Below are 13,812 nucleotides of genomic sequence, written 5' to 3' on the forward strand. Positions count from 1 at the left end.
TATTGGTGGGCGGGGGGGAGGTGGGAGGTGGGAGGGTTGGCTTTTGTGTTTCTCCTTTAAATTTCTGAAAGTGCCTTTTCCTAATAGCGTATCTTTTCCTTAATCACTTCGAGTTGTTCCCACAAACACACTGAATTTTGTATTATTTTCATTCTCTATGACAAGCAATATTACAATGACCACCACTTATGTGTCACTACACACACATGTAAGCGTAGCTGCCAGATGAAGTCCTAAGACTAGAATTGCTGGGTCAAAATGAATGTGAAGTTTTAGCTTTGAAAGATAGTGCATAATCATTCTCCACAGAGGGAGGCCCAATTTACACTCCCCCCCAGCAATTGCTGTGAACATGTGGTCCTCAGCATCTTTTAAATAACAGGTAAAAAACCCCAGTATTTTGTAGTTGTAATGCTCTTGGTTTTATGAATATGACTGAGTTATTTTTTCTTTTCTTTTTCATTTTTTTGTAATTGCCAGAGAGCATGAGCTCACACCAGAGGAAGACAGGAAAGAGGAGAAAGGATCTATCAATAGAGTGTGGTCACATCACAATCCCTTCTCCATTTCTCAATCCTGTCAGGATTTTGGGCATGCATGCATACGTTCCCAGCATGTTTTTTGAGCTGCCAGTTAAGAGACTCAAACGAGAGTTAGTCATATGGGATGTGGCTCCCTCTAACCACAGTTCTTGCATATCTTTTCATATGTTTAAAAGCCAGCTAATATTTCCACTTAAAAAAACTGGGCTGTACAGTTTCTAACCCTAACTGTTGTCCTCAGTCCAGCTGTTTTCCTTTGAACACAATGGCCATCTCTCAAAACCAGGCTTTACCTGAGCGTAGTTTCGGATGGTTTCATGATCTTCATTTGCTGAAAACACACAGTGGTTGGTCATCTTGGTCTTGTCACCATCATCTATGCGTGTTCCTCCCGGGGCTGAAAACAGAAAAGAATCACAGTTAAGACAATACTGAAGTGAGAACAGCATTTGCAGAACTGATCAATTACTGTACATGCAGGAAATGACAACATAATAGATTTGCTTGTGCAGTTACTGTGCTAAATTGCCTAAGGACACATTTCTAAAACCTAAGAGGTGTAAAAGTTCACATTTCTCAATCCTGTCAGGATTTTGGGCATGCATGCATACGTTCCCAGCATGTTTTTTGAGCTGCCAGTTAAGAGACTCAAACGAGAGTTAGTCATATGGGATGTGGCTCCCTCTAACCACAGTTCTTGCATATCTTTTCATATGTTTAAAAGCCAGCTAATATTTCCACTTAAAAAAACTGGGCTGTACAGTTTCTAACCCTAACTGTTGTCCTCAGTCCAGCTGTTTTCCTTTGAACACAATGGCCATCTCTCAAAACCAGGCTTTACCTGAGCGTAGTTTCGGATGGTTTCATGATCTTCATTTGCTGAAAACACACAGTGGTTGGTCATCTTGGTCTTGTCACCATCATCTATGCGTGTTCCTCCCGGGGCTGAAAACAGAAAAGAATCACAGTTAAGACAATACTGAAGTGAGAACAGCATTTGCAGAACTGATCAATTACTGTACATGCAGGAAATGACAACATAATAGATTTGCTTGTGCAGTTACTGTGCTAAATTGCCTAAGGACACATTTCTAAAACCTAAGAGGTGTAAAAGTTCACAGACCAGCCCACATGGACAGATGCAGACATGTTGCAAGGAACAGATTTTGAACATTGTACAGACTGGTTCCATTTCATGCTCCCACCAGCCTGTACGGCATTCTTCTCTTTATCCTGTCACTGTTGGTCTGGTTCTTTCCAAAGTGCACTCATGAGCTGCCCAAAACATGTCAGTGAAGAATGAACTACATATGGGTCACATAATATTTTACCAGAACTGCAAAAGTCTATTGCCTAGTAACTTCATAGCTGGAGTAAGGTCACAGTGCAATGCATTACCGCCTGGTGATGCCAGTGTCAACAAATTTACTGGCTGCCACTCAGACAAAAGTAGGGCAGACAATGATGTAAGGTTCACTTACTTAATAATGATGACAATTTTAAGAACAAAAATGCTTATAAAATAAGATATATGGGACCAACAGTTGGAGTAATGGCTATGTCGCTGGACTCCCATGTAGATGACCGCAGTTCAAGTCCCAGACCCAGTACCTTAATCTCACGCCAGGTGCATGTACGTATGTGCCCAAGATCCCGAGAGGAGAATGGAGGAGAAGGGAATGTGGTGTGGCCATCCCCCTGGGGGGTGATTTCTCCCTTTCTGTCTCTGTCTTTCTGGAGAGCGTACATGCCCTCTACAAAAATAAATAAAGATATAATGGAAGAAAATATTTGTATACAACAGTATAAGGTATTTATGCTTAAAGTTAAATGTTACTACACACAAGTGTAACAGTAAAAAGAAAAATTAAAAGTGTATTAAGTTAAAAAGTTATAGTAAGCTCTAGCTTATTTATTTATTTTTTAGAGAGATTTTTGGTATAGGGCATGACACTCCCCAGGGAAACAGAAAGAGATAGAAAGTGGGAAATTATCCCCCCAGGCAGCATGGCCATGCTACAATTCCCTTCTCATCCATTCTCCTCTCAGGATCTTGGGCACACATGCACACATGCCTGGCACAAGTTGCACGTGGCCAGGTCTAGGACTCAAACCACAGTCAGCCATATGGGAGTCTAGTGACGTAAGCATTATGCCATCTGCTGGTCCTGCTAATTTATTAATGAAGAAAAAAACTTTGTAAATTCCCTCTAGTCTTACTGTAGAGTATTTAAGTCCTAGGCCTTCATATTTACATATGTACTATTAACTCACAGACCCATCAGTCCAATTCCTAGTGCTGCGAACTTCGTAAGTGCTTTCTATCACTGAACCAGTTTTTGTCTTTTAGATTGCATTTTCACTGTACCACTTCTGTGTTTAGACACACCAATTCTTACCACTGTGCTATAATTGCCTGCAGTGTTCAGTATAGTACCTTGCCGTACAGGTTTGTAGCCTAGGAGCAAATCATCTATACCATTTAGCCTATGTGTGTAGTGGGCTATATACTCTTGGCGTGTGTAAGTCTGTTTATCTGTGATCTCTGCATGAGGTCAAAATTGCGTAACGACACATTTCTAAAGGTGCACTTGCCTGTTAGGCAATGCATTAACTGTACATCCTCAACCATAGAAATTCAAGAAATAACCTTTACGCAGTGATTTTGATTCCACTGTTGTCAATGCAGCTCGTAATGTTTTCTTTATCAGCACAGAATTCTCTTTCCAGCTTTCATAATATTTTACTGGACTCTAGTTCACCAATGATGAGGCTGACCAAACTTGACTCTAAACATTTTTTTTAAGAATTATTAAGTTATTATTATTACTTTTAAAATAATTATTTAATTTTATTTATCATTATTATTTTTCAGTTGGTTACAAGACATGTGTGCTTACCAAAGAGACAGAGAGAAAGTGAGAAAGAAAGCCACCAGGTCTGGAACTGGAACTGCAGTCGGCCATGTGGGAGCCCAGCACCTTAATCGGGATGCTACCTGTTGACCCCTTATTATTACAATTTTTTAATTTCACCAGAAAGACAGAGAGAAAGCAGGAAGGTGAGAAAACAAGCCTTCAGGTCCAGGACTCAAACCACAGTCAGCCATGTGGGAGTCCAGTGCCTTAACCACCACTCCACCTGTTGGCCTCAGATCTGACTCTTACAGCGGATCTTTTTGGCTCCATCACTGTCAATTATGTATGCACAGCTGTGCAGTATGTGCTCTGACTCCTTGTCATTTGTATGGGACTTCAAAAGGTTCATGAAGAAATGGAATTGACATTTGAGTTTACTTTGATGCAAAAAATTTTGAGATCCATGTATATTATAGTCTTTGATAATGTGCATTTTCCATGAGCTTTTTGAAGACCTCTCATATTTGATCACGCAGCTACAAAGCTGGCTTGAAGAATATTTTATTGTTTCTCATCTTTTTCCCCCTATGGAATAAATAAAGCAGAACAAAATAATAATGCTTTTAAAAAAATCTATATGACCTTTCCACATTTAAAGACTCGTCCTGTGAGTTTCAATGCTGGCCATTACAAGCGGCTGGTTAATTAGAGAAGTGGAACCAGAAGACTAGGTCATTTTGTTTTCTGATGGCATTTCTTTTTAATTAGCATAGGAGGGTTAAGCAGACCAAGTTAGATTACTGTCTTTCACACATGCAACAAATATTCACACTGTATATACTAATACAGCCACTGTGCTCGGCACCGGGGAAACAGTAATGACCAAACTGAAAAGACAGATACTGTCTAATCAGCCACCGCTCACTTTTATTTGTGCATTTTGGTGTATAACTGCCCTGATTTAAGTCATGATCTCAGTTCTTTAGATGACATGGGCCACACAGTCATCTCTGCTAGATCCAAGCAAATGACAATTTAATTGTTTTAGCTTACCACCTCCTCTACGGGCTTTGGACTCCAGCACACAGCTTTGCTGTTGTTGTTGTTGTTGTTGTTTTTAATTGCAGTCTAAAACCAGCCACTCTGTTTATTTATTGGCCAGATTACAAAAATAATCATGGTGGACACTTTAGTTCATCCTTCTAATAATTCTGTTGATCTGGTCTTCCCTGTTGCCAGCATCTCCACCTTCTACAAAATAGGTGGTCTTTTTTCTTCATCCTACCTCATGGAGGAGATAATTTGAAGGCCCATAGGAAGTTATGTGCTTCTTTAAAGTGTTCATTTTCCAACAGTATAGATTTCGTGAATCAGATCCTCCATGCAGATGATGCCAAATTTACCAAGAGATGGAGCAATCAAAGAGTTATCTGTCAAGTCAATTTGCCTCTTATTGACTATGGTATAACCACACTTGTAGATCAGTTCATTTATTGACTTTAGGTTCGGGTACCCCCATGCAATATATGATTCCACAATTCCCATCATGTTAATTGAAGCCTTGTTGAGCTTAATGAAGGTGCCATTGATGATCTGGTGAAGACGAAGAAGCTGCAACACCTTTTGAACCTTTGGGCTCACTCCATTGATACCTCTGATCCTGACAACAAATGCCAATTTGGGTTCTGCAGGTACATAGAAGTTGCCAGCTCTTCTTGCCATCCTGGCCATGCGAATCTCAGTTCTGTACATCTGCCTATATTCCTTATGATAGTGCTTAGCTTTTTCATAGATTAGCTTCCTCCTTGCCTTTCGTTCGTTTGTTTGGTTTTGTTTTTTTTTGGAGAGATTTTCACTATAGGGCACGTGCGCTAGCCAGAAAGACAGAGAGAGACAGAGAGACAGAAAGCGAGAAATCACCCCCCCCCAGGAGGGATGGTCACACCGCAATCCCTTCTCTTCCATTCTCCTCTCAGGATCTTGGGCACGCACGCACACACGCCCAGTGTGAGTTTTAAGCCACTGGGTCCAGGACGTGAACCGTGGCCGACTACGTGGGAGTCCAGCGATATAGCCATTACACTAACTGCTGGTTCCCCTCCTTGCCTTTTGAAGCATCTTTTGAACAAACTTTTTTCAAAGGTACTTGATCTTCCGCTCTACAAAATTTCTTCTCTTTTTCTTAAGGGTTTCTGGTATAGCAGGAACCTTCTTTTTCGTCTCTTGAACGCCCTTCATGGTTCCAGCCAAAAAAGAGGACTCCAGCACACAGTTTTGTAAGTACACTAGTTTTTAAAGAAGTCACCCCTTTCAGGAGTCTATAATTACTCAATTAATGTATGTACGAGATTTAATTAGCCTTTTCTAGTTGCACAACCACCTGAAACAAAATTTTATTATGTTGCTAATTTAAAAACTCAAGGCTAATTATTCCTATCTGATAGAAATTATACAACTGAAGAAAACCTGCTTTTGAAACTGTAGCCTTTCCATGTAAGAGAGTTAAGTTTAAAAAATTGCATTTTAGGACCAGCAGGTGGTCTGGTGGTTGTGGGGGTGCTGAATTCCCACATGGCTGACCATGGTTCGAGTCCCAGACCCAGTGGCTTGAAATTCACACCGGACATGTGTGCATGAATGCCCAAAATCCTATGAAGAGACTGGAGGAGAAGGGATCATTGAGTGGTCATCCTCCCTGGGGGAGTGATTTTTTACTTTTTTTCTCTCTCTCTCTATCTGCCTCTGTGTCTCTGGGGAGTTCATGCACCCTATAACAAAAATCTCTCTAAGAAAACTGTATTTTATACAACAAAATACTTATTATATATTAATAGTATTGTCACAGTTTACATTAAGGTTTTGTTCTGATTTTGGAACTTGTACTAATTATCATTTTACAGTTGTTGGGGAGGCTGCCATTTTATTCAAAGTAGAACTAAAAGTAAAATATTTCTTGTATTTACTATCCCAAGGGCAAAAGTGAAAGCCCATGATGAGTGTTGTTTCAGAGACAATAGAAGATAAATTTCTTTGAGGTTGTAAAAAAGATTATTACATATCTAATGATTACACAAAATGTTTATATATAAAAAGAATGAATAACAGCAGATGGCATAAAGTTTACGTTGCTGGACTCCCACGTGGCTGATGGCTGTTAGAGTCCCAAACTCAGTGACTTGAGACATGCCAGTGTGTGTGAGTAAGTGCCCAAGATCCCAAGAGGAGAATGGAGGAGAAGGGATTGTGGCATGGCCACCCCCCTCCCTGGGGTGGGGGGTGGTTTCTCGCTTTCTGTCTCTCCAGAGAGAGCATGTACTCTATAGCAAAAATCTCTCCAAAAAATAAATTAAATACAAAGAATGCACCTGGCCAACTTTATACATCACATCATTATCTAGACTCATTAACGATCAAGGAGTTGGACAGTGAATGCTATGTAAATTGTACCAGACATTTGCCCTGCCCACTTCTTGGATATCTGGGTGTGGAGTGCAAGAGTACAATCTGGGTTACAGAGCTTGATCTGCGGATCAGGGTAAGCAAAGCCTTGAGACAGTTAATGAAAAGCACACTGACGACTCAGTACATATGGCAGTACACCTTTTTATAGGAGACATAGAAGAGGCATCCAGGGAGGTAGAAGAAGGTTTAAGTGGTTTTGTGTAAGGGAGGAAAATAAAATCTCCCAGAATGACAGAGAAGCGTCCACATGATGGACTAATGCGGTCATGCATGACTTTGGCAAGAACTAAAACACACTAAAGATTATCCTTGTATGAAGTTTGCCATTGTAGCAACAAAAATATACCATAGTAAAATACTACAAAGTCAAAGATCACTTTACAAAAAGGATCAACTTCACTATCAATTCAAAATTTTATGACTAAAGATAGTTCATTTACATAATTTACAAAGATCTAAAAAAACTGACAGAATTGAGTACCTAACATTGCTAAAGTTATATGTAAATAGGAACTCATCATTTTTGACAAAAAATTGTTACCTAGAACATTCCTTTTGAAGGCGAGTTTCTCTCAGATGGGTAGATACAGACGTAGAGATAAATATCTCCATTCTTTACTACTAAGCCCTTACTAAGTATATAAAGATACAATTGATCCAAGTACAAGACACAGACACTGAGAATGTTATTGTTTTATCTGTATAATATCAACCCTTTCTCAAAAGTTGATCAGGCAAAGAGATTCCTAGATGAGAACTATCTAACCTATTAACTGGGGTTGTCTCATGGGTATCAGGATTTGAACATGCTATAGGTGGCTTTCACACTTGGATTTGATTGATCTACAGTGATAAATATATGATTTTTGTAAAAAAAAAAAAAGTAACAATAACACAATTTATTGTGAAGTGAAAACTGGCAATGCAGAACGGGGGCCTGACAGCAAATGAGACCATCTACCAAAACAGATAGTGTGAAATAAGAGCTCAGAGAAAGAGATGTTTAACGGTGGCTCCACTTCAAAATGGAGGAACGCACACACTTGGCTCAGCCCGGGGAGGCTGGATTATGCAGTGTTTCCCACAGAAAAGCACCAAGAACATTCTGAGTAGGGCACTCTTTGCACTGTGTTGAACATCCCTTGGAGAGCAGAGCAAGCAGCTTACCTTGTTCTCCCCTCTAAGTCTCTGTGAACACCAAAATACTTCCAGACATTTGCAAACTGAAGTTCAGTGGCCTAGGAGACTTGACCATTTCTAATGATGGATGGCGACCCCTGGAACTAGTAAGAACTAAGGGGAAATGGGTAGTTACGGTATCTAGAAACATTTGGATCTACCATTTAATACACCTTCATTGTCTTCTGAAGCCTTCTCTGATATTCCTTCTAAAAATAGCTCTTATTTTGCTTTTATCTATCTTTAAGAATTTCCAATCTTCTATCTTTAATATTTGTAGCTGCATACTCACAATTAAAAGGATTTTTAAAAAACTACTGGGTCGTTGGAAAAGGCATGACACATTTTTGCGTAGAAAAATATGGAACAACACATCATATTTTCCAATGACCCAATAGGTTTAGAGACCAGCAGGAGGTATGATGGTTAAGACATTGGATCTCACATGGCTGACTCCACTGGTTTAGACCTGGAGAAGGTTGAAAAATACGCTGGAGTGGGGGGCCAGTAGGTGGTGTGGTGGTTAAGGCACTGGATCCCACATGGTAGACTCTACAGTTTAAGTCCTGGACCTGGCAGCCTTAAAAGCATGACAGGCACGTGTGTGTGTGTGTGTGTGTGTGTGTGTGTGTGTGTGCCCAAAATCCCAAGAGTAGAATCAAAGAAAAAGACTGTGGCATGGCCAATCCCTCTGGGAGGTGATTTTTCACTTTCTCTCTCTCTTGCATATGTGCCCTATGGTGAAACAAAACAAAACAAAACAAAACAAAACACCTAAAAATAATACTAGGTTTAAGTTTAAACTGTATTGGGAACCAGCAGTTAGCGTAATGGCTATGCCGCTGGATTCCCACGTAGTCAACCGCAGTTCACGTCCCGGACCTGGTGGCTTAGAACTCACGCTGGGCACGTGTGCGTGCGTGCCCAAGATCCCAAGAGGAGAATGGAGGAGAAGGGATTGCGGCATGACCATCCCCCCTGGGGGGTGATTTCTCGCTTTCTGTCTCTCTGTCTCTGTCTGTCTGGAGAGCGCATGCGCCCTATAGTGAAAACCTCTCCCCCCAAAAAAGTTTAAACTGTATTTACTAAACCTTGGAAATTATTTTTTTTTAAGTTGTTGACACAGTTATGTTCTTCTTCTTTTTTTTTTAAGTTGCCAGAGGGTGCAAGTACTCACCAGAGAAATAGAGAGAAGGAGGAAAAGTGAGAAGGCACTGCTGATGGGGCATAGTCATGCCATAATCCCTTCTCTCCCATTTCCTCTCCTCTCAGGATTTTGGGCATGCACACCTGTGACTGGTGAGTTTAAGCTGCCAGCTCCAGGACTTGAACCAACGTCAATTACATGTGAGTCCGGCAACGTAACCATTATGCCATCTGCTGGTCCCTGTCTTTCACCAGGTCCAGAACTCAAGCCATGCAGTGGGCCAAGTGGATTGATCCCCTTAAACCACTGGGATATGGACTAACCTGACACAGTCACATTCAATGTACCCCAGAAAAGGGGTGGGTTCATAACGAGGCCTGCTACATGACATTTGGATTCATTAAATATACCAGAAGGATCTATCAATAGATGATATGCTGAAAGTCATATACTACTGTCAAAATTATTTGTCCCATGCCCTCTCCAAACACGTAAGAATTAGGGACACGTGGGAGGGTCGACTTTTATTTAAAGCAAAGAGACCAACTGTGTTGTAATGTTAGCAGAATCTCGTAGTTCTCTGTCATCATTAACCAAGTCATTTCACAGCCATATTAATAGCATTCTAAATTTCAGTAGAAAATCATAGGCTCCCATTTATATTTTTAATCCATTACTCTAATAAATAAGTTTATGAAGATTTCACCTCATAAGGAAATATTCCACTAGAATGGAAAGAAAAATATACATTTTAAAGGAAGACATTATAACGCATGGTTTACCAAGCATACTGCCAGCCACCAGGATATCGAAGAGCGTGTCTGCATAGCGACGATAATCTAATCTCGAGCCTGTAGAGTCCAGAAACTTGGCTACAGCTTCAAGGTCATCACCAGCTTCATTAAGCCCCTGGACAAGTGTATCCCTGAAGACCGTGGGTTCGAATTTCTCTTTTTCATCTAAAATTAAAAATTCATAAAATCATTAGATAACAAGGGTATAAGCGTCAGAACTTACCTTATAGAAAACAAACCAAAAAAAAAAGCTATGATCCACAGAGGACCACCAAAGAATAAAGGAGAATATGTAAATATAAACAAATAAGTAAAGACTGAGAAGGAGGAAATGGGGAAGGATAGCTCTTGAACAAGATAAATTATTCCAGTACACTTAGATAGTTCATAAATGTCACAAGCTACATATTTATAGCTTCGGCATAGATGATGTACACTTTTAGTCTCAGGATCCCTTGATACTTTTTTTTAAAAGGGAATATTTTGGAATGCTTATTTATTACAAAAACATTAGTGAGAAGAATAGCGTTAACATCTTGCAAATCTTCACAATGCCTGGCTTAGAGCGGACAGATGGATTCTCAGGACAGAGTCACATATGCACTGCATTCAATCTCTTGCTACAGCATACATCCTGGGAACTATGAAAATCCACTATAAACCCATGCAAGAATGCATGACAGAGGCGAGTAAGATATTGGCATCATTATAAACCAGTTTTGATTTTGTAGATCTCATGAAACGGTGTCAGAGGATTTAAGGGGATATAGATACTATAGGAATTCTTATCCTCAGCAAGCACTGATAAGAGAAATATGAAACAATACCAAGGGCACACAGGAAAGGCAGAGGTGAACTGCTGCAACAGAGTGAACTGCTGAGAAGTAGGTTAGTGTGGAGACCGGAGGTCAAGGATTAGAAGGACCTTCGGTCTAGACTCTAGCGAGACCTTGTAGAAGGTCATGTTGGAGCCAGATTTCAAACAAAGCCAGGATTATATTCTGTTGAAAGAAGTGAAGATGATAAACTAGGCAAAAAGAAATAGAAAGATTAAAGGGAAAGGGTCTAAGCTTCAATTCCAAGGCCTTCATTTTTCCTCATCTATGGAGAACGGGTCTGAATGTGGAGACAGAAGAAAAAAGGATGTCTCCCAAACTTCATAAAAGTCCTACAGTAAATTTAGAGAGGTAAGTGAAGATATTAACTGGAAGAACAATGGGGAGGAACAATGGGGACGAGGAAGAAGAGGAAGATGAGAAAGTGGGATGGAAAAGGGGAAATATAAAAAAAGGGTAGACCAGTCAAATATTCAATGAACAAGTACAGTGAAAAGATAGAATGAAAATCAGGAAAGGACATCATTTTAAACTTTCAAAAAAAAAAATCTCAAATAAATGAATGATGTTGAGTCTCCAAATAAAGGGCTGTCTGGGCACCTAGCACAGTAATTGAAAGTTGATCCACCCAAGGTACATTTCATTGCTGAGAAACTTCTTAAGAATGAGAACAAAGCACCCATCTGAAGTTTCTGGGGCAGAAAAACAAGTCATGTATATAAAGAATATCAAGAATTGAATCACTCAACAGAAATACCAGGAATTGAACCATTTCAAAACTAGAATTAGTCTTCAGCCAATCAATTAACCAAGGGCAAGAGTAAACAGAACATAAAATTATTGGAATAATCAAGACCTCAAAAACAGGAAATGACTAACAGGTACGTCACAAGATCCCAGGACAAAGAGGAAAAACTTATGAGACAGGTTAAGAGGGCTCTTGCGGATAATGGTGTAAAAAGAGCATTTCAAACATTTCAGGTTGATGACTGGCCTAGACAGCAACCTGACCAGAAGACAGTGCACATCTTATCAATATGATATGATAAGCTAATCGGTTATGATCTGCAGCGGCAGGATATAAGAATGTCTTCAATGTACTATTATTCCTAGAATTCCTCACGTGTTATTGATATTAAGAGAGTTAGGGAAAAGCTAGAGTTGATTTGGGTTTTTAAGATTTCTTTTTTTTTAAAAAAAAAGTTGTTTTGTTTTGTTTTGTTTTGTTTTTCTACAGTCATTGTGTGGTCACCAGAGCGGAAAGGGGTAGGGGAGAAGGGAGGAGCAGTGAGAAATCACTCCCTTCGGGGATGGCCACGCTGCAATCCCTTCTCTTTCATTCTCCTCTCAGAACTCTGGGCACTCATGTACACGTGCTCAGCATGTTTTTTCAAGACTCAAACCAGGAACTCAGCCACATGGGCTGCAGTCACCTTAACCACCATGTCACTGGTTGGTCCTCGAGTTGATTAGTTTAAGGCGCAGGAAATGAAACCTGCCGAAAAATAAATTATTGAATTTATTTGATCCAGAAATAACAAATGATATGTAGGAAAAGAAGAGTAATCCAAGAACCGTTCAGCTGCACACAACAGGTAACAGTCTTAATAATATAAACACTAGTTTGGCTGAGATGACGATATGATGACAGGATAAAGGACAGGAGGCATGCAGGTGTGTGTATGATGGGGGGGAACTGAAAAAGAGAAGAATCCTTATCTTCCTTTGTAGCAAATGCATATTTAATACCCCCAACAGAAAGAAAATCAAGAAGTAGCTCAACATAATAGGCTATTTATATTCATGCTATTTGGCCACATGAATATAAACATCAAGAGAAGCAGTTAGAAGAGCTGAAAGAATTCTTCTGGAGAGCAGACCCGCTGTGGTTATACCTTGTCTTGCTGAACCATGTGCCTGCATAACGTGATAAAATTAAAAACTGCATTGACAACCCCGATGGCAACTCTGTGTCGTGTACAGACTGGCCACTTGCAGTGGTCTAACAGAAAGGTGGGTTGTACACCCCTCAGGTTAGCATCAGAAGACAGCAGAATGGCATTCCCAGGGCCAGGCAGTCACGCAGCGTGAGATCTCATAAAGACACACATAAATTAATGGCATCAATATTCTTCACGAACAAGAGAAAAAAGTCCTTTTGATGCCCACAGCAAAACGTTAAGCAGTCAAGAGGATGCAAATGTCAACTGCAGAAAAAAGCATAATCGGGGTCTTGCTGCGTAGAGGGGAGAAAAATGGATCGGAACTCCAGAGCAATACATCATGTAGGGCTGGAGGAGGGGATCCCTGTGTCTCCACACAAGAGAAAGCCACGACAAGCAGAGACACCTCACCTCCTGGTCAGGATCCTTCTTTTCCTATAATACAGGGACACAAGAAGTAGGGGCCACATGCTGTTTATTACATTTTGTGACCAGCTTCCAAAATCAATCGGCCCCGTCCCAAGGATGGCACTATGACATGCTCGGATGTTGACTCAGGTGGGAGAACAGATTTTGATGATTTGGAAACCACTGGGAAATGTTAAGTTGGTAAATGAGGAAAAAGCCTGACCATGCCAAGACTCCACACAGAGGACTTTGTTTTCAAAGTGAAACAACTTAAACCACTTGTGTTTGCAAAAAGGTCTTCATCCTTCCATTATAATTTTCCAATGGAATTGCCAAAGAACAGGAAAAAGAAGACAGCCGATCCTGGCCAAGTCTCGAGAGTGAGAAATAGTGCATTAGGTCAAGATGATCGCTTACTGTTTGGCAATCTTAGAAAGTGATGATGGTATGACAGGACTAACAATTCTTTCACAGGCAGAAACAAGTTCCCACCTACGAAGGCGGAGGGTTCATCAAAAGGACTGGAAAATTCCTATACAAGTGAAAGGCAAGAATACGAATGGAAGTTTGGGGGAACGGGATGACGTTTTATCCAAAAACTATTTTTTAATCTGAAACAACTATATATATATTTATTTATATA

General features: G+C 40.2%; 1 protein-coding gene across 2 annotated transcripts in view; it reads right to left on the minus strand.

The window, feature by feature from the left end:
• Window positions 1-13,812, minus strand: part of BZW2 (basic leucine zipper and W2 domains 2) — a 55,466-nt gene that overhangs the window by 35,246 nt on the left and 6,408 nt on the right. Inside the window, exons 3-4 of one of the 2 annotated variants that reach the window (XM_006165788.3) lie at window positions 9,971-10,147; window positions 1,384-1,487 (exon numbers count right to left, since the gene is read on the minus strand). In XM_006165788.3, coding sequence (XP_006165850.1) covers window positions 1,384-1,487; window positions 9,971-10,147 — 281 coding nt within the window. Of the gene's footprint in view, window positions 1-835; window positions 960-1,383; window positions 1,488-9,970; window positions 10,148-13,812 lie in introns of those variants that run through there. The other variant, XM_027767219.1, reaches the window with a different exon arrangement.

The sequence above is a fragment of the Tupaia chinensis genome, unplaced genomic scaffold (genome assembly GCF_000334495.1).
Source record: "Tupaia chinensis unplaced genomic scaffold, TupChi_1.0 Scaffold144031_1, whole genome shotgun sequence".
In the NCBI taxonomy this organism is placed as follows: domain Eukaryota; kingdom Metazoa; phylum Chordata; class Mammalia; order Scandentia; family Tupaiidae; genus Tupaia; species Tupaia belangeri.